The 18625-nt window shown below is 57.8% G+C and overlaps 7 protein-coding genes across 7 annotated transcripts; 4 read left to right on the forward strand and 3 right to left on the reverse strand.

The window, feature by feature from the left end:
• Window positions 1-710: 710 nt before the first annotated feature.
• On the forward strand, window positions 711-2557 carry SSZ1 (Hsp70 protein that interacts with Zuo1p; the record flags this gene model as incomplete). Its single annotated transcript, XM_071057368.1, has 3 exons — window positions 711-849; window positions 904-1030; window positions 1078-2557. The coding sequence occupies 3 exons, from the start codon at window positions 711-713 to the stop codon at window positions 2555-2557; spliced, it is 1746 nt and encodes a 581-aa protein (XP_070913469.1).
• Window positions 2558-3389: 832 nt separating this feature from the next.
• Window positions 3390-4967, reverse strand: MFIFM68171_01947 (uncharacterized protein; the record flags this gene model as incomplete). The annotated part of the gene is made up of 3 exons (XM_071057369.1): window positions 3390-4793; window positions 4844-4867; window positions 4932-4967. The coding sequence occupies 3 exons, from the start codon at window positions 4965-4967 to the stop codon at window positions 3390-3392; spliced, it is 1464 nt and encodes a 487-aa protein (XP_070913470.1).
• A 1032-nt stretch (window positions 4968-5999) lies between these two features.
• POP1 (Ribonucleases P/MRP protein subunit pop1) lies at window positions 6000-8762 on the forward strand (the record flags this gene model as incomplete). Its single annotated transcript, XM_071057370.1, has 1 exon — window positions 6000-8762. The coding sequence occupies one exon, from the start codon at window positions 6000-6002 to the stop codon at window positions 8760-8762; it is 2763 nt and encodes a 920-aa protein (XP_070913471.1).
• A 1739-nt stretch (window positions 8763-10501) lies between these two features.
• Window positions 10502-12793, forward strand: MFIFM68171_01949 (uncharacterized protein; the record flags this gene model as incomplete). The annotated part of the gene is made up of 2 exons (XM_071057371.1): window positions 10502-11091; window positions 11179-12793. The coding sequence occupies 2 exons, from the start codon at window positions 10502-10504 to the stop codon at window positions 12791-12793; spliced, it is 2205 nt and encodes a 734-aa protein (XP_070913472.1).
• A 1119-nt stretch (window positions 12794-13912) lies between these two features.
• On the reverse strand, window positions 13913-14808 carry PIN3 (protein that induces appearance of [PIN+] prion when overproduced; the record flags this gene model as incomplete). Its single annotated transcript, XM_071057372.1, has 2 exons — window positions 13913-14689; window positions 14746-14808. The coding sequence occupies 2 exons, from the start codon at window positions 14806-14808 to the stop codon at window positions 13913-13915; spliced, it is 840 nt and encodes a 279-aa protein (XP_070913473.1).
• Window positions 14809-15185: 377 nt separating this feature from the next.
• On the forward strand, window positions 15186-16256 carry MFIFM68171_01951 (uncharacterized protein; the record flags this gene model as incomplete). The annotated part of the gene is made up of 2 exons (XM_071057373.1): window positions 15186-15586; window positions 15656-16256. The coding sequence occupies 2 exons, from the start codon at window positions 15186-15188 to the stop codon at window positions 16254-16256; spliced, it is 1002 nt and encodes a 333-aa protein (XP_070913474.1).
• Window positions 16257-16907: 651 nt separating this feature from the next.
• MFIFM68171_01952 (uncharacterized protein) lies at window positions 16908-17813 on the reverse strand (the record flags this gene model as incomplete). The annotated part of the gene is made up of 2 exons (XM_071057374.1): window positions 16908-17655; window positions 17722-17813. 2 exons carry the CDS (start codon window positions 17811-17813, stop codon window positions 16908-16910), a joined length of 840 nt encoding a protein of 279 aa, XP_070913475.1.
• Window positions 17814-18625: the final 812 nt, after the last annotated feature.

Here is an 18625-nt window from a genome sequence, read left to right on the forward strand (position 1 = left end):
CTGGTCGTGTTGGATGGGAGTTGATTGTTCTGGTTTGGTTAACGGGGAATTTTGTTCAGCCTTATTTGCGGCTGGCCTAGCCTTGGTGGGGGGAGTGGGCCTGGCTGGGCAAAGCTGAGGGATGTATTGGTACATAGAGTCGTGGGAGGGCTGGATAGGGTTGCCACCTATGGGATTGCAACCAATTTGAGCATTCCTGAGTAAACTCGAGAAAGGCCTGATGATCCCAAATATACTTAAGAACTTGAAAGCTATGTGAGCTCTTTGCCTGGTAGTGCAACCGCTGAAGACTGTTCTGATAGTGGCGATCACATGTTGAGAATAACGAGAGTTCCCCCGACCCTTGGACCGTCGCTAAGAATGAGCGTAAAACTAGTCTTGCAGAAGAGAAAAGTTTCGTGGAGCTGATCGCCTCGGTGAACATGGCTAGATTATCTATACTCACCATCATGACACACCAGCTGCGTAATCGTCTTTTTGATAGGAATGCTTATGTACAGGTACGTGCACTTACACTAGTCGCGGGCGGGGCACCCACGCAGCAGAGCAGGGGTTGACAAAGGCCCAAATTTTTCGACAGGGAAATTTTTGGGTCCCCCACCACCACCGAGTTTTGGCTGTGAGCTGTCGTACACTCTTGACACGCAGGCACGTACCCGTCGTCCGTCATCTCTAGCTCCGGTTCCTTTCATATACCCGCGCTGCCAACAATGAGCGATAACGGGGCCTCCAAGCCCGCCCCTGCGCCGGGCGACCGCACCGTGATTGGCATCACCTTCGGCAACGCCAACAGCTCCATCGCGTACACAGTCGACGACAAGGCCGAGGTCATTGCGAACGAGGATGGAGGTGAGAGACATTGGGTCCATGGTGTTACTATCTCGCCCGCTGACAGACTGCCAGACCGCCAGATCCCAACCATCCTGTCGTATGTCGACGGCGACGAGTACTACGGCCAGCAGGCCAAGAATTTCCTCGTCAGGAATCCCAAGAACACAGTCGCCTATTTCCGCGACTTCATAGGGAAAGAGTGCGGCTCCCCTCATTTATTCCACGCGCTGGGCTGACCATTTCCAGATTCAAGTCGATCGACCCCACCCACAATCACGCCTCTGCCCATCCGCAAGAATCCGACGACACCGTCTCGTTCACCATCAAGGACAAGGAAGGCGAGGAGGAGGCCCCGTCAACGCTGAGAGTCTCCGAGGTCGCCACCCGCTACCTTCGCCGCCTGGTGGCTGCCGCCTCCGAGTACCTAGGAAAGAAGGTCACATCGGCTGTCATCACGATCCCGACCAACTTCAATGACAAGCAAAAGGCTGCGCTCGTCGCTGCCGCGGCAGCGGCGGATCTCGAGGTGCTGCAGCTCATCAGCGAGCCTGTCGCGGCGGTGCTCGCTTATGATGCGCGCCCAGAGGCCGAGGTGGGAGACAAGATCGTCGTCGTGGCCGACTTGGGTGGCACACGATCAGACGTCGCCGTCATCGCCAGCCGCGGTGGCATGTACACCATCCTCGCAACGGTCCATGACTACGAGTATGCCGGCGCTGCCCTCGACAAGGTGCTCATGGATCACTTCGCCAAGGAGTTTATGAAGAAGAACTCGGGCGCTGGCGACCCGCGCGAGAACACCAAGAGCCTGGCCAAGCTGCGGCTCGAGGCCGAGTCGACCAAGAAGGCACTCAGCTTGGGCACCAATGCGAGCTTCAGCGTTGAGAGCTTAGTCGACGGTCTTGATTTTACTAGCACCATCAACCGCCTGCGGTACGAGACCATCGCGAGAACCGTCTTTGAGGGCTTCAACCGCCTAGTGGAGTCAGCAGTCAAGAAAGCCGGCCTGGATGTGCTCGACGTGGACGAGGTGATTCTGTCTGGTGGTACTGCACACACTCCCCGTATCGCCGCCAACTTCCGCAACATCTTCCCCCAGACCACAAGGATATTGGCGCCGTCGACCGATCCGAACGCTATCAACCCCTCAGAGCTCCAGGCCCGTGGTGCAGCCCTCCAGGCGAGCCTGATCCAGGAGTACGAAGCTGAGGACATCGACCAGTCGACACACGCCGCCGTCACGACAGTACCGCATATTACGAACGCCATCGGTGTCATCTCGCTGTCCGAGTCCGGCGAGGAGGTCTTTGTCCCCATCGTCCCGCCTGAGACGGCCGTTCCTGCGCGGCGGACGGCCCACGTGGCTGCGCCCAAAGACGGCGGCGACGTGCTAATCAAGGTCGTCGAGGGCAACACGCACATCAAGGTGACCAAGCCGGAGCCCAAGGCGCAAGAGAATGGGGAGTCCAAGGCGGCCAAAGTGGAGGACGTCGATGATGACGAGGCCGACGACAGCGACTTCTCGGATGACGAGGAGGAGGAGGAGGAGGAGAAGCGGGAGAAGGTTTGGAAGATTGGGTCGACGCTCGCCGAGGCGGCCATCCGCGGCGTCAAGAAGGGCGGAAAGGTCGAGGTGACCATCAATGTTAATGCAGACCTCTCGGTTCTTGTAACAACAAGGGAGGTTGGCGCAAAGGGGGGCGTCCGTGGGACGTTGAGTGCTTAGGCGCAGGTTTGGGGAAGGAAAAAAAATGGCTAGACAGGGCGGCATGTTGGTATAGAGTGTGAGGGTGCTCTGGCCTGGATTACAGGGCCTCGATGGCATTACAAGGGTTAATCTCCGGGCTGAATAGATACTTCACGCATATACATTCACGGGTGGCGGCCGCATTCTGGCCTTGTCTGGTCCTTGCTAATCTCCCGGTAGAGTACTAGTATATCATCCTCCTCCTAGTTCTTCCCGACTTGCAGTCAAACTCGGCAATCTCATATTCGCTGCAGCTGTAATACTCAACCCGTTTCTTGTTACCACCACCACTGTCTCTGTATCTGTCGCGGCTGTAACCGTTGTCTCCTCGTCGCCATCACTACTGTCGTCTCCGCTGTAGCCGTCATACCTTCCCCCGTTACTAGCTTCTTCCTCAACTAGTTCTCCTTTACCTTTTTGCCCATATTCGCCCTCAACAACTCCGCCGGAGCCGCCCGAGGAGTACTCACTGTCTATGTCGTCGGGGCCGATGAAGCTGTTGGGCAGCAGCCGCCGGTTGAGAACCATTATTGACATTGTCGAACAGAGAGTCATTTATGAGTCGCTTCGACGGAGTGTTTCGAGATAGGCTCCAGGCAGGGAGCTGAATCAGGGAGAGAGCGCGAGAAGGAATAACAAGATGTGGTTTTCAACAATTCGAGCTAACAATACACAGAAGCAAATGCCCTGGCCGTGGAGCTATCGATCATCCGTAGTGACCGAGCCCAGTGATACCCAATATCCTTAAAACGCCCAGCACCACCAGACCCTCGTCTAAGTATAACTCCTTGCTGTATGAAATGAAGGGTCCTCACAATTGGGTACCGCCCGGAATAGTCCATGCAATCAAATCATCTCTCACCTCGAATTCATCCAGCTCCTTCGCCCTCTTGAACCCATCCCTCCCCCTATCCCGATCACTGCCCAATGTAGTCGCCAGGCTCGCCAGGCTATCACTCCGGCTCCTGAGCCCGCTACCGTCGACAGCCGTAGCCCTGCTCTCCTCGCGCCTATGAAGGGCCTGCAGTAGGTCGTGGTGCGAGCTCCTAAGGGCGAGGCCAATGCCGCGGCTCGATTCGCGGTCAAGATCGCGTTCGCCACCGACCACGGTGCGGTCGCTCATGACACTATGATCTCGCAGGTGGCGCCGCAGACGGGCTACGTCGCGCGGCCGGAGGGTGCCCATGATGTCCCCACTCTCTTCGTTGTCTGACATGGAGCCGCTGTCTTCTCGTTGCAGGTTGAGTCTGGCGCCGGTTGAGGTGCCTCCCACAGCGCCGCCCCTGCCGTGGCTGGCCATTGTGGAGTGGTGGCGCGAATGTCCGCGCGCGTGGGATTTTGTGGGCGTCATGAAGCCTTCACCTCCGGCAAAGATGTCCTCGATGCACTGGTCGGCTGGGAGCTCGCCTGGCTGGCTTGCCCAGCTGGCGGCCAGTGCCCGGCGGTACATGTCTTGGAGCTCAAATACGTCTCGCGATTTGCCGCTGAACGAGGAGGGCACGTGGCCTGGGGTGTTTGGGCCGGCGTCAACAGGCTCAAACACATCGCCTGCCACGAAACCGGCGATGCCACCGAAAACGGGTGCCGATTTGGGCGGTGGAGCGATGTAGTTGCGCTCGCCATCGACTTGAACCATGAGGATGCTAATTTTGAGAGTAGAGTTGATCTTGCTGTCCTGCATGAGATAGCGCCGTACCACGCCGTCCAGGACGTCTGTTGGCGGACATTCCTCGTCCACTTCGGAAGCATGGGATGACCGAGGGCTGGTGTCTGGTCCTTCGGGTATCGTATTGCTCTGCGAACTGCGCTTGCGGCGGTGGCCTGACCTTTCGATTCGCACGGGCGAAGCGAGAGCCTCCTTGATGGCTGCCGCGGTGTTGCTGTCGCGCAGGATGACCTCGCTCTCCTCTACATACTCGCTAAGGTTGAGCCGCACGGTACCGAGGGTGATCTTCTCATCTCGGCCGTTTGCGGAGGCGCTTCCATTGCTAAATTCCTGCAGCACCTCGAACTCGATGGGACACTCGGAGAGGTTGCTGTTGCGATCGATGGCAATGCGCACCGATATGATCTTGGAATAGTGGTACTCAACCCGGTGGTTCAATATCGGGCATTTCTGGGTCCGGCCCCGGTGTTCTCCGTGTATGCTATGCGGGAGATGCCATTTGACTAGGGACCCGCCCGACACCAAGGGCACGTTGTTGAGGTCGGAAATCTAGTAGTGGTTAGTATTGGGCGCTAATGCGTACGTCTGCAATGACATGCCTTAAGGTGGACGTCAAACTTTGGCTATAAGTCATGTATTAGCTGCCAGGCGCTACGAGGACCTGTAGGTGGAGGAAAGGGGCCGAACCTTTCTAGCCTTGGATACTATGGGGAAGAACTGCATGTTAGCGCAGGATAGGTACCGACGAACGACAGGCGGTGTCGAGTTGGAGCGGGCGAGAGTTTGGGCCCAAGCATCTAGAGGGAGCCGGATTCCATTGTGGTAAAAAGGCAATCAAAGCATCGGCGAAACAAGAACATGGTGCCGAGAAAGCTGGGTCGACCGGGGAGGCCGGCAGAGACAGAGCGGGAGGGTGTAACGGTAGGTAATAAAGAAGGGAAGTCACAGATCGGGCTTACTGAGGGAGGCCATTGCTTGTTTGCTTAGGCCCGGTACATCAGGCAATATGTTGGGACAGGCTCATTCCAGACTGGGGGCTGTCAGACCCGGATTTGGATGGCCGACCGTTCCAGTTCCAGTTCGCGAATCCGGAGGCTGACGTCGGGAGCGCCAAGGGCCGATGCTGAACTGCCAGATCAAGCGAGAGCGATCCGCCGGGAAATCGGCTTGTCTGCGGTGCCTTGCGCATCAGCACGTCGTGGGGTCGTTGGCGGGTTCTCGGTGCGCTGCCTAGCGTAGCAGCGAGACTAGGGCAGGGGATGGTATCAATGTGTCTCCGATGTTCTCATCGCCTCCCGGAAAACACGGTTGAATTCACTGAATGCATAGAATGGCCAACGAAGAAATGAAAACGCGGGGCTTTTTGGCTGACCTCTTCTAATTATGTAAATGACTCGGCCAAGTACCCTTCAGGTTCCGTAGCCCGTGGAATCGGCTCTTGTGAACGATTCGGGGGTTGTGTCTCGGTCGTCCGGCCGCTCGGTTGGATGTCTGGCCCTGAAACTTCTTTGTTGGCTGAGCTTTCAGGGATCAGGCCAAAGCTGGTGTAACTTTGGGGTCGGGGCCTGGCCCAGTCCTGTACAGAAGTACAGCACGCAAGGAAATTTGGTGGGGCTATGCTATCCGATAAGGTACAGTACGATAAGAGCTCCAAAAAATTAATAGCACTCGGCAATTACGAAGGTACTCCGTTGACATCCGCCTCTATCGAACAATCATTATTAGCCTTCGAAACCCAATCCCCATGTCGCCCAGATGGACGGCAGAGCATCTCTCCCTCCCAAGAAGGGGACGGAACCAAGGAAGCGGAAGGATCCCTCAACGGTGACCGGGGACAATAAACCCTCACCAAAAGATGCACGCCCGACCACGACACGCTCGGCTAAGCGCGTCAAATTCCAGGATGCGCGCAACATACGCTCCCAGCCGTCGGATGCGGCTCTTGAGGACGGCAAGCTTGACTTGCAGAAGTTCCTCAACGCCCGCGAGTTCGAAATCAAAGCGCTCGAAAATAGCATGCGCAAATGCAAGGCGGCCAATGCAACCCGCGTGTTCCAGCAGGTACCCCGCGCTATGCGGCGGCGGACGGCAAGCCACAATGTCAAAAGGGTGCCGAAGCGGCTTCGAGAGCGGGCGAGGAGGGAGATGATTGAGGACAACACTCCGACTGTCGAGGCAAGAAAGCGGCGGCCTCGCACCACCCGCGCCCGGATCCGGGCTGAGACGGCCAAGCGACTGGGCATCCTCGCCGCCAAGAAGAGAAAGAAGCAGCTTCAGAAAGCCGCTGCAGACGGCGCCTCGGCAACCGATGGAGCCGCAGAGCCAACCGCCCACACGAGGGCGGCGAGGCCGAAGATTCGACGTAACATGTTGAACGAGCCGCCCAAGGCACAGTCCAAGTTCAGGAAGAGGCAGATTAACAAAACGTGGCTGCCGACACACCTCTGGCACGCGAAACGAGCAAAGATGACCGAGCCAAGCAAACCCCTTTGGAGATTCGCTGTTCCGCTCACGCCGACCGAGAAGTGTTACCGACCAACCCATCGCGCTTCGGGTCAGAAGGGGGTTGTGGTCTGGGATATGAGCTACATGAGCACAATAGGCTTGTACGGGACGACTGAAGGTTCCGAGAGGGTCTTGAGGGCTCTCGGATTGACTCAGGAAGGGCTCTGGGGTGCCCGCGGCCAGAAGTGGAGGGCTGGGGTGCGGAAATGGACTGGGATCCTGAGCAAGCAGATGAAAGATTCTCGGCGCGACATCGGGCCGGCCACCATTGTCTGGAACCCTCAGGCACCCGCCCAAAGTTCAGGTTCGAGCGAATCCAACCCCACAAAGAAGCCGCAGAGACAGCTGTTCATCCGAACCCATCCGTCCTGTTTTCTTGAGTTGTTCCAGGAACTCCTCAAGCTTGCCAAGATGCAGACGCCTCGGCTCCATATCGAAGACTTACGCTTTGAAGTCGGCAGCATCGAGCTCACGGGACCTGGGTCTACCGAAGCTCTGCTGGGCGTTCTACAACCGTACCACGTCACGTCCGAGATACGAGAGCGCCATGGCGAGATCTTCGCGTCTCTTGGTGGCGTGACAAACCCGGCATCACTTCCTAAGGACGCCCTCCTCGCATTCTCGGTAAAGGATCCTCGACTCGCATATCCTCCCAAGAGGATCAGCATCCCTAGCGGGAACACGCATACTGCTCTCGTTGAGACGCTCACGAACTGGCCCGTCGAGGAGGGATTGAGGCCGTTTGATATTTTTAACCGGGATCGTCGATATCAAGCCTCGAGGCTGCCGTCCCAGAAGGCTATCAATCGGCGAAAAGGTGCTAATACCCCTGGAGAGCCCCTCCAGGTCACTGCAGCCGACCCCCCTATCCCTATCTTGCTTTTCGCCTCGCGATCTACGACGGATGGGCAGGCGCAAGGGACGTGGACGCTGCTGGCACCGTGGAAATGCATTTCACCCATCTGGTATACTTTAATGCACTATCCCCTCTCGACCGGAGGCAACCCGCGACTTGGTGGTTTGGACGAGCAGAGACAGATTGCTTTCGAGCACGGAGCGCCATGGTTCCCTGGAGACTTTCCAGCCACCGACGCGGGCCTGAGCTGGGAAGTCGAGCAGCGGATGAAGAGGAAGCGGGATTGGGATCGCCGTCCGAAAGGCAGGAGGATCGAGTGGAAGTCGCTCGACCTGGGAGCTGGGCGCAAGGGCGAGATCGGTGACGGCCTGGCATGCGATTTCGAGCATCTCTTCGGGTTCGCCACGCAACCAGCTGACACGCAGATCTCGGGTGCAGCCGAGGCGATGGACGTTGATTCTCCCGAACCGTCGGGACCTGAAGGGGCCACACGGCCTGGTCGTCACCCGCTCGCTGAGATTCGTCAGATGACAAAAACGTCCTTCACCTCGTTGCTCGGCTCACCAAATCCCGATAGGCCACCGGCAAATTCCATCATTACGGTCAATCTTAGCTTCGTTGCACGAGGCGTCGCCAATACTTGCGCACGGATCTACCGGCTCCCGAGTCCGAGGCCAAAGGCTGCCAACTCAGAAGCTCAAGTCCCTGCGACAGATCCCTGTTCAACCCAGGTGGGACCCCTCCCTTCTGATCTCAGAGATCAGTGGCTTCGGAAGCTCCCTCTGAAAGCGGCCAATCCCAACACGGGCAAGTCCCGATTGAGCCCTCGACAGATGCCGCAGGGCGTCGACATGGAGACGCGCAAAAAGCTCCTGGCCCAGTCGCTCGTCGCGAAGGAGCTGCCGTATCCCAGGCCGGCCGCCAACCAACTGGATATTAGTGGTCACCCGTTGTGCCCGGATGAGGACGATCTGATTGGCTTCGTCACGGCGGGGGCGTTCAGCCTGAGCGAGGGCAAAGGCACAGCAGTAGGCTCAATCTCTGCGTCAAAGGCGCTCGAGACCTTGCGGGAAACGGGATCTCGGGAAGGGAAGCTCTGCATCGTGAGAAACGCGGGAGAGAGCGTGGGATGGCTGGCACGATGGGAACTTGTCTGATGGGACCTTTGGGGCCATGATCTGCTTATGCTCCGGCATCAATAAGAATTGTCTTATTGTCTCCGACCCGTGGCCGAGGCCTCAATGGCTGGGAATGATATATTGGTGATACTTGGTTCCGATGGGTTGGGACTTGGAGACACGAGCAGCGACCAGCGAATAGCCAAGCCCTTGACTCGGGCTTTTTGGCGTGGCAGGCTCTCAGTTTCCATTATTACATCCCGATGTCAAGTTCTACGTACCAATCTTTTCCGGGCTGAGAAAGGGAGCCGATCTCGTACCAGGTTGCTGTGGCAGGATGCAAGGGCGAGGTGAGAGTTGCTTTTTAATCACATATGGTTCTGGACAGCCAAACTGATGGGACGGATTGCTACCGATGGGACAGGTCCAATTCCTCTACCCTAACACCGTACAGACAGTTTGTTAGTGCCGTGCGTTGTTGGGCCGGGGGTGATCACATTCCCAATGTTATCACAGGGCGGTCGGGCCGTGCCAGGTAACACAGTGCGCTGGGCTTGCGTCAATGACTGGGCTCACATGTTGCCAACGGAACAGGTCCGATCTCCGCGTCACCCAACTGCCTGAACTCTCCCTTGCCTTGATTTCGCCGACCACCTCAACGTTGCCCTGCGAGCAGCCGTCGATTGCGGTTGGACGCGAGACTTGAAGGACAAGCCAATTGTGATGCTCCGTCCTTTTTGCCCAGCCACGACGGCCTTGGTCGATCGCCGCAGCAGCTTGGATGAATCTGGCCTTGCATTGCCAGCAAGGGCGCCGATGTCCGCATCCAGGGATCGCTCGAGATCGCTCGAGATCGGCTGCGCGGGATGACGGGTCTGTCGCGGCTGCTATCACCAACATGTTTTGAAACGGTAGTAGGGACCGGCCACGGCCGCAGGTTTGGAGCTTGTCCAGTACTGCGCCTGCAGGTCGGAGGCACAACTGCTGAGAGTACTCCACACATTGCACCGGGTGGGCGACAGCTTGTGCATGTGCGGCGTAGATTGTACTATGTAAGCAGAGCTTACCTTAGCTCCGGGTGTCTTTCTTTTCCGCTTGGTTCCGCGCCCAGGGCAGCCGGTTCCGGTTTCGTTGGTCCAACCCTTCGCTGGCGAGTTCGGATCGTACGGGAGTGCGAGAACTCGTACGAGGACGGGGACTCTCACACACCCATCTCAGTAGGTACTGATGGGCCCTAATGCAGGACCGCGGACCTAGAACCCGGGCTATCCCCTCCAGTCAGCACTTATCAAACACCACTACACCTACCCTGCGCCCTTCCCATCTTCCACCCTTGCGTGCTGTTCACTCTCAACAACCTGCACAGTTTTACCCAGCCAATTTGGCAATTCCACCACCCAGCCCTACGCAGTAGACATTCCCGTTTGTCTCCTCTGGGCATCCCGGCCCCTTCCCGGCCCCATCCATCCCCGCGACCCTTCGGGCCGTGTCCCCTGCGCAGCCCAGCTGCCGCCTTGGCGAGATCGGCCAAGACAACAAGGCAAGACACTCAACAACCGAGACAAGCCCGCCCGCAGCCCAAGCGATCAACTTCGACCTCCCTGGGCCTATCCCCACAACCACCCCCCCATGATACCCAGCCCCATGCGTTGGCTTTGACTGCATGTCATGTCTCCCTTGCTCGCGTCGCATACACGCTTGACCGACTTGAAGTCGCTCCATCTCCCCCGGGCACGAGCACGACCGTCGATCGGCCTGCGTCTGTCACCTCGAGCTCGATGGCACTCCAGTCGCACCCCGCGGCCGACCCTGCCGACGGTCTGCCCGCACTCCCCGAGCTCAGAGATGCCGACTATCTGCGCGAAGTCCTGGGTTACGATGGCGACGCTACCGAGGCCGACGTTGAGCAGGAAATGATGGTAAAAGCTGCCGCCCTGGGGGTTGAGTTGCCAGTATCGAGACGGCCCGACACCCAAGATGACCCCAGCACGCCGACGGGCGAGTCGGCCCATACACTTGTCCTGCAGCACGGCCGCACCGTATCTTCAGCATCGGACGAGACGGCTGCCACTGCACTAACATTGCAGACTTCGAACCACTCGATCGCGGTGCCAGCGACAGCAACAGAAGTCTCGTCGAGACGGAGGTCTAGAAGCCTCACCTTCACCCAGTACGAGAAGTACCTCAGCCAAGTGGACCCCGCACTCGACCAGCCCAAGTTCCTCCGGCCGAACCAGGACAAGGCCGAGCGGTCGGCAGGTATCGTGATGAGATCAGGCACACGAAGACGAGTCAGGGGTCTCACGCAGAGCCTCGCGAACCGACTGAGAAAGAGGCGGTCCGCACAGGCCTCCTCCCTAACGCCCATGTAAGTGACCCCGACCCCGACCCTGACCTTGACCCACATTATCCACCAAGCACAGGCCTAACGGAGGCTCTACTCTATGTACAACAGGCCCTGCATATGCTGCCGCGAAGACTTCACCCGCGAGAACAACGCCCTGCAGACGCTCCCCTGCGGGCACACGTACTGCCGGGACTGCCTGGCCGTCATGATCGCCCAGTCCACCACCGACGAGTCCAAGATGCCGCCGCGGTGCTGCACCCAGCCGATCCCCAGCTCCACCATCAAGGCGGTCCTCCCGCGCGACAAGCAGCAGCTCTTCCTCAAGGCCGTGGTCCAGTACGGCACCCCCTGGGAACGCCGCATCTTCTGCCCCAACCTCGCCTGCGGCGAGTTCATCCCGCCCGCGAACAGGGTCGACCCCAAACACCCCTTCGAGGCCCTCTGCAAGAGCTGCAAGACGCGCGTCTGCGTCATGTGCAAGCGCCCCGCGCACCTGCTCGGCCACGACTGCCCCGACGACAGGGAGCTCGACGCGGTGCTGCGGATGGGCGAGAAGTCGGGCTGGCGGCGCTGCTACAAATGCAGGACGCTGGTGGAGCTGATGCAGGGGTGCACGCACATCACCTGCCGGTGCAAGGCGCAGTTTTGTTACATCTGCGGGGCCGTCTGGGACCCGGCCGTGGGGTGCCCGAATTTCTGCAACGGGGAAGAAGAGCTCGAGCGGAGGAGGGCCGAGGAGGAGGCCAGGCTGGCCGAGCTCGAGGCGGAGAAGCTTGCGCTGGAGAAGGCGGCCGAGGAGGAGGAGGTCGAGCGGCGCGAGGCCGAGCGGCGCACGAGGGAGAGCGAAGAGTTCCGCGCGCTGCGGAAGGCGCAGGAGAGGGAGATGGAGCGGTTCACGGAGTTTGAGAGCAGGGCCAAGGAGGCCATGAGGGCGAGGCAGTCGGAGAAGAAGTCGGCGCTCGTGGAGAGGTTCTCGGATCTCATGGAGAAGATGCGCGAGAGGCACGCCAAGACGGAACAGCACCTGGAGGACCGCCAGGTTCTCGCCGAGATCGAGCTCCAGGCCGGGCTGGAGGAGAAGGAGAAGAAGGTCCGGCTCAAGCTGAGGTACATGGAGGACTACTGCCACGGCCGCCGGAACAGCCGCGACGACGCGGCGCCAGCGCCAGCGACGGGCGGCGCCAGCGACGATATGCCCCCGCGGCAGGTCACGCCGAAGGATCTCGAACAGCTGCGGCAGCAGTACTGCGTCCGGGACGGCATGGAGCGGCGGCACCAGAGCCAGATCAACGGGCTGCGGGAGAAGCAGGCCAAGAGCATGGAGGAGCTTGTCGAGCGGCACGAGAAGGAGATGCAGACGCTGAGCGAGAGACGGCGGGAGGAGATCGAGGACCTCGCGGTCGAGTTTACCAACGAGGAGGAGGCGCTGCTGCAGGTGTTTGGAGCGCGCCGGGCGAGGATGGAGAGGAGGTGGCTGCTGGCTGCCGAGATCCTGAGGGCGGAGATGGAGCGGAAGACCGGGAAGAGGTTTGCGCGGATGCGGGTGCCGAGATGGGTTCCTGATGGCTCTGGGGCGGATACCGGTAAGGAAGATCATGTCCTGGCGGATGTTTTTGAGGAAGAGGAGGATGATGAGGACGAAGAGCAGGAGGAAGCGCCGGCGAATCAAGTACCCGTCGATGTTGGTGGTCGTGGTCGTGGTCGTGGGGCTGGAGACGGCTAGAGACAGTTCCGCGCTTTTTTCCGACTAACGGACTTGCAGTCTTTTACCAGACGGTTTTTCTGATCGTTGTCTGATGCTACGAATACTGCTTGAGAGCGCCTTCGTTTTCCTATGTCGGACATCTTCATCATCGCATGGCAGCAGCGAGGTTGGTTGTTTGGTCGGGGGTCATTGTCTGTTTATCCATACCAAGGGCAAGCGGTGCAAGGAGTTCTGAAGAGTGTGATATGTGCAGCTCAACCTGGGCGGGCAGCGTTTCTGCTGTTTTGGAGGGTTGGTTTGGTTATTGATTTCATTGATTTCCGAGTGACGATTTCTCTAAGCGGTGTTTTTCATGGCCCGCTCCACCTTTCCCCTTCTCTCTTCTCACCAGTCGATTACAACGGGAGGCGGGACAGGTTTGTCGAGCACGGTGCACGGAGTTCCTCTCCACGCTTGGGTACTTGGGGTATTGTTATCAGCGGGCACAAGTAGCACTTTTACTACCAATTTACTGCTAAGAAGATAATAATATTAACTTAGATCACACTTGTATCTATCTTGAGAGTGCCTATGATGCTGAGGGTCCCATGTCACCAGAACAATCACCGGGAAGTCGCCGATGTTATCTAAAGGGAGCATGACGATGGCCAAGAAACGGGGACCGAGTTCTCCTGCCAGGGCCCCTGCGCTGCTCCACTTGGTGATATTTGCAGGGCTGATACCCCTGAGGGGATTCCGGATCCGCGCGGCAGTTCTTATCAGGAGCCTGGTAAACTCAGAGATAACAAGGCCCGGGGGGTTGGCGATGTGATGAGTGACCGACAGAACGGATGGGGGTCCTCGCTGCTTGGTTGCACTTGTCTAGCCACACCGGACTAGGAAATAGCGGAATAGAAAAGATAAAATGAACTTCCTGTTGCTTCGTGAATAAAACACTCGTCTATTTATGCTGCCATACCCAAGAACACACCCCATGAAATAGCATACCGTGATACAACCCCAACCCAACCATCCCAGCCAACGAACCCACGACGTCAAGAATCCGACCGTCAGAACTTCCAGTCACGGAAGGAGCGTTAAAGAGCACACTTTCCGCCATGCACAACCCTTCCCCCATACACAACCCACACTCTCCGTCTAGAAGATCGAGTTCACAATATTACTCCCAATAGTCGCCCCGGCGCCAAAGATGGCCGCGTTCCCCAACTTCTTACCAAACTTCTTCCCGTGCTCGCCCATCTTACTCCCGCTCCCCTCGCCCTCCTGGCCGGGCTGCTGGCCGTGCTGGTATCCCTGCCCCGGCGGCGGAGGCGGGGGGTACCCGCCGCCTGCTCCAGCGCCGGTAGCGTACTGCACCGAGCCGGGCACGGGCGGCTGGTACGGCTGCAGTTGCTGATGATGCTGCTTCTTCTCGTCCTCCGCCGCGTCGACGTGGACATAGCTCCGCGGGAAGATGCCCTCCTCGCCCGTCCGCTGGTTCCGCCCCATCCACCAATCGTCGTTCATGTACTCGTACACGGCGATCCGGTCGTCCTTGTCGAACGAGCAGTCGCGCGCGTCCGTGGCTGCGTAGCGGTACAGCGCGCGGGCGTGCGCGAGGACGGGCTTCTCCGGCGGCGCGGCGGGTGTTTGGTTGCGGACGGGGAGGGCCGGGGGCACGGCGGTGGATTGGGCGTATGAAGGCGGCGCTGTAACGGGTGCCGATGCGGTGGCTGTAGCTGCCGGGGTCGGGAAGGGGGAGGAGGGGGTTGTCGAGCTGGCCGGGGTCGGGAGGCGGGCGGAGGCGAGGGCGGGTGTCACTTGTTGGCTTCGCGAGGGGCCGCTGGAGAGACTCGATTCGGCGGGCAGGAGGTTGCTGATTGTGTCGAAGGTGTCGTCGGTGATGACGCCCTTTTCGAGGAGCGATTCGAGTTCCTGAGGGCAGAGGTTAGTATCCGCGGGGTGGGTTGGCGGGGCGAGGTGGCACTTGCGTTCTTGATTAGACGGAGCGAGCGGTTGGTCTCGATGACCCGTTGGCGGTCGCCGGACACCATGATTGGCGGACTTTATAGACAATCAAACACGCGTTGTCAAGTATGTGCGGCTGGCTGGTAGATACACCAGGGACAAGAGGCGGAACGGCGTTGTTGGTATGGATTGATGAAGTGGTGGTGAGAGAGGAAACGCGGGGCGGTGGGTTTCTGAATTCAAGTGCTCAGACCCGCTAGATGTGATGTACCGTTAGGTGAGCCACACTCCAAACGCTCCGGCCACAACGAGCCCCACTAGCTACCGCAACTAGCCGCCACAGCCATCCTCCACACCCGAGATTAGTCCCACACCTTGCAACAACTCCAACAACTGGGCTTGCCTGCCCCTCATATCATTCAATTTCACGCCCATCTAGCACGCATACCGGCCCACCCCAACAATGGAGAGCGCCATTGCGGCCCTCACGGCGTTTCAGATATCCAGATTCTTTTCTGCAAACGGCCGTCCGACGCAGCAGGAATGCGATAAATTAGCTCAACATATCACAGGACAGTCTATCATGCCAGCACCTGTCCAGGGGGGAAGTAGTTATACCGTCATTGCCGGAGACTACGTTATTCAATTTCGAGCACCCAACGCCGTCCTTAACTTGGAGTTCCTCGGACACGTCGAAAAGGTCTATCACGGCTTTATGCCATGTCATAGTGACATCAGCACCATTGGGGAGCTCTTCGTCTACAAGATGCGAAATGTAGGAGGGGTCTCCTTGTACCTTGCCCGGAACCGTTTATACGGGAATGGCTGCTTCCTCTTACGACAAACAGTAATAGATCTTGCTCGGTTAGTATCTCTCCCGGCGCGAACACTAAGACAAGAATCTTTCCCGAAAGCTGACTTTGGCCAACGTAGATTCTTTGCCTCGGCATGGCATAAGACCCCAAAGACGATTCCTTTGCCAGACCGCCGTTTATTACACCGTAAGTACGCGACTCAACTCTCACAACTCTCAGTGGGACTGGCGGAGCGCTTTCGCCCCGTGTTAAATCGGCTCATCCCACGCCTCTTGTATATCATGGCCGCCGAGTGGCCCCTCGTGCCCAACCACATCGACCTCCTTGAGAACAACATCCACGTCGACCAGAGCACAGGCAAATTGACGGGCATCTGCGACTGGGCGGGCACGGAAATCGGCCAGTTCGGCATGTCACTCGGCGCAGTCGAGAACGTGCTCGGAATTCCAAAATTGGACAGGGAAAGCGGACGGACTGACCATGTCTACCATGCCAATCATCGGGAGCTCCGTGGCCTGTTTTACGACGAGTTGTACAGCGCGATAGGATCCGTCTCTGACAGGGACAAGGAGCGTATTGAGGACGCTAGATTGGTTGGCCTCTTCCTGACCAATGCCTGGAGGTATGACGAAGCCGGCAACCAGCTTCCTGCCGGGGAGGAAGAGCATGGCTTGCAACACCTCGATGCAGTTCTTCGGGCCACCTGCGATGGATATTGATAGTGTAAGGACTGCCCACCAATGAAAATGGGGGCCCCGTGTGATGCCGAGTTTCCTGCCCAGAGCTACATCGTCAGTTGCGCGGCACACACCTCGTTGTAGCCAGTTTTTCCGGGATTTGTCAGCTATTGGCTGCGGCCCGGCGAAAGCACTGCTATTCGATGGGAGCACCGTTTTGGCGACGCCAGGGCAAAGACCCATCGCCCACGTCTCTCTTTAAGGGATGCTTAACCGGGTTGGGCCGCTGGTTATGAAGGCGACGATGATGAGGTACGAGATCCCCTGCTGCCGATGACGTACCTTTACTGTGTTTACGGTGCTTACAATAGGGCTATTAATGCCTCTGTTCGCCGGGTGGCGCCAAAACTTCGCTTCACACTTACTGGGGCCCGGCCAGAGGAAGGCCAGAGAAAACGGGGCACAGTCAAGTATTTTATTCATTGCTGATTTCTGCTCAACTAACAGCTTGGCTTTGGTTTTTAAATTGCCAAGACGTAATAAGAAATGACAGATCACGAAGACCAGACATTCGAACCACGCATGAGAGCAGCATGGGGTGTAAGACGCGACGACACCAAATCATACGAGCAAGAAATATGCTAGCCTCAGTCCAAAGATGCCAAATGAGGCATTGACAGGACCACCGAGTACTCAACCACGAAGGATTCCCATGCCAACCAGCCTTTGGACCAGAAAGTTGGGGGTAACATCCTCGCTGCTGTCCACGTGAACCTTGTGGGTCTTGCTCCCGTCTGGCTTCGTTGCCTCATTCCAGTGGGTTCCAGGCGCAGGCTTGTCGGGCGACGAGTCTCGCAGCCTGCCACGCGAGATAGGGACATTCCAGGCCGTGGGGACCAGGCGCCGCTCTTTGCCGTCTGCATCAACGAGATCCTTGATGGACACGCTTAGAGTGAAGGACACACCGCCCTCTCCCCACCGGGCCTCGATCTCGGCCGTGACTGAGTCCTTACGCCTGCGACTGTCGGCGAAATCACCGAGCTCGAGGGAGACCATATCAGCGAGCTTGTTCTCCGCGACATATGCGACAAACTCGACGAAGAAGGCCTCGGGAATCGCCTCCACGGCGATAGGCAGAGGGCCCTCAACGAACTCAAAGGGGACCAGGAGGCCGTCGTGGAGCTTGAAGAAAGTCGGGTAAACCTTGTTAAGGTCAACATCCCCGATTGGGGTGGCGTTGGCCCACTTGTAGCCTGTCTCGCCGGCGTCGGTCTCGAGACGGATGCTGGTGTCGGCCAGCATGGTGTGGCGGTGTAGGGAGTGGATGCGGAATTTGTCGCCCATGGAGTGGCGGTCGATGATGCGTAACAGATCGCTGATGTTCCCGGGGATGCTCGTCTGGAGCTCGGTCCGGTCCGTAATGTGGGCAAGTGCGTTGTACCTACCAAATCCTTTTGGTAAGCGAAGGGACGGGTGGAATATAACCCTATGGGTGGTATAGACTTACATCCTGCGGGATACATCCAGCTGGGCCATGTCAAGAGGCTTCCCAAGGCCTGGGATGTTCATAGGGTGAACGGAGACAGCTGTAGCGGCCATTGTTGCTGGTAGAGCTGTGCTTGCTGTGGAGTATGGGTGACTTGAAGTTAAATAGGCCGGAAGCTTGAGGTATTGATCCGATGTGGTGAAGGATCTGTTAGATGAGAATTGTCTAGTATTTGAGTACTCTTTGTCACGGTGTCTTGGGAGACCAGAGGAATATAAGAAACTCGGCCCTTCGAGACATCGCTATGTCCAATGGATTCCGAACTTCTATTCAGGCAGCAGGATATAGGACGGCTCTTCTTTATTGGCCATGGAAAAGACAATTGCCTCCAGCTATGTACAGTGCAAGTTCCCGATCCACTTGACATGAAGGCATGCAGGTCCATCTGCCAACGGGTTCTAATGAGGGGTCACAGAATTGTGAATTCTGAATACATTAGCTCAGGTGACCAAAACAGCAACAGCCTCACCAGCCGAAAGGCAACAATACCTTGCCGGGAATGTCTGCAAACCTACGTTTAATGTTGCAGTCCTCCTGTCTCAGGGATGTACATGTTCATCCACAACCGCAGGCTTGATCGGATGTGAATGTTGCATCAGGCCGGAGCGAGGAGTGAATGAGAGGGTTCCAATTAGGAGAGGGGGGAGATATATATAAAGCTTGAGGAATCGCCACCGTGAATTTTGAAACCTCCCTTTCTAATCATCACCTACAAAACCTCACTTAAACGATACTATTCTAGCAATCTTCACTTTTTCCAAGCGTCAGAAACCACGCCCCGGCCAACTCAAGTCTATCCCACACCCTCTTCGCCACTATATATATCGTCTATGTCAAGCAATGGACTTGCCTTTGTGACGTGGAA

This window comes from Madurella fahalii, assembly GCF_045866475.1.
Source record: "Madurella fahalii IFM 68171 DNA, scaffold_1, whole genome shotgun sequence".
NCBI lineage: Eukaryota > Fungi > Ascomycota > Sordariomycetes > Sordariales > Madurella > Madurella fahalii.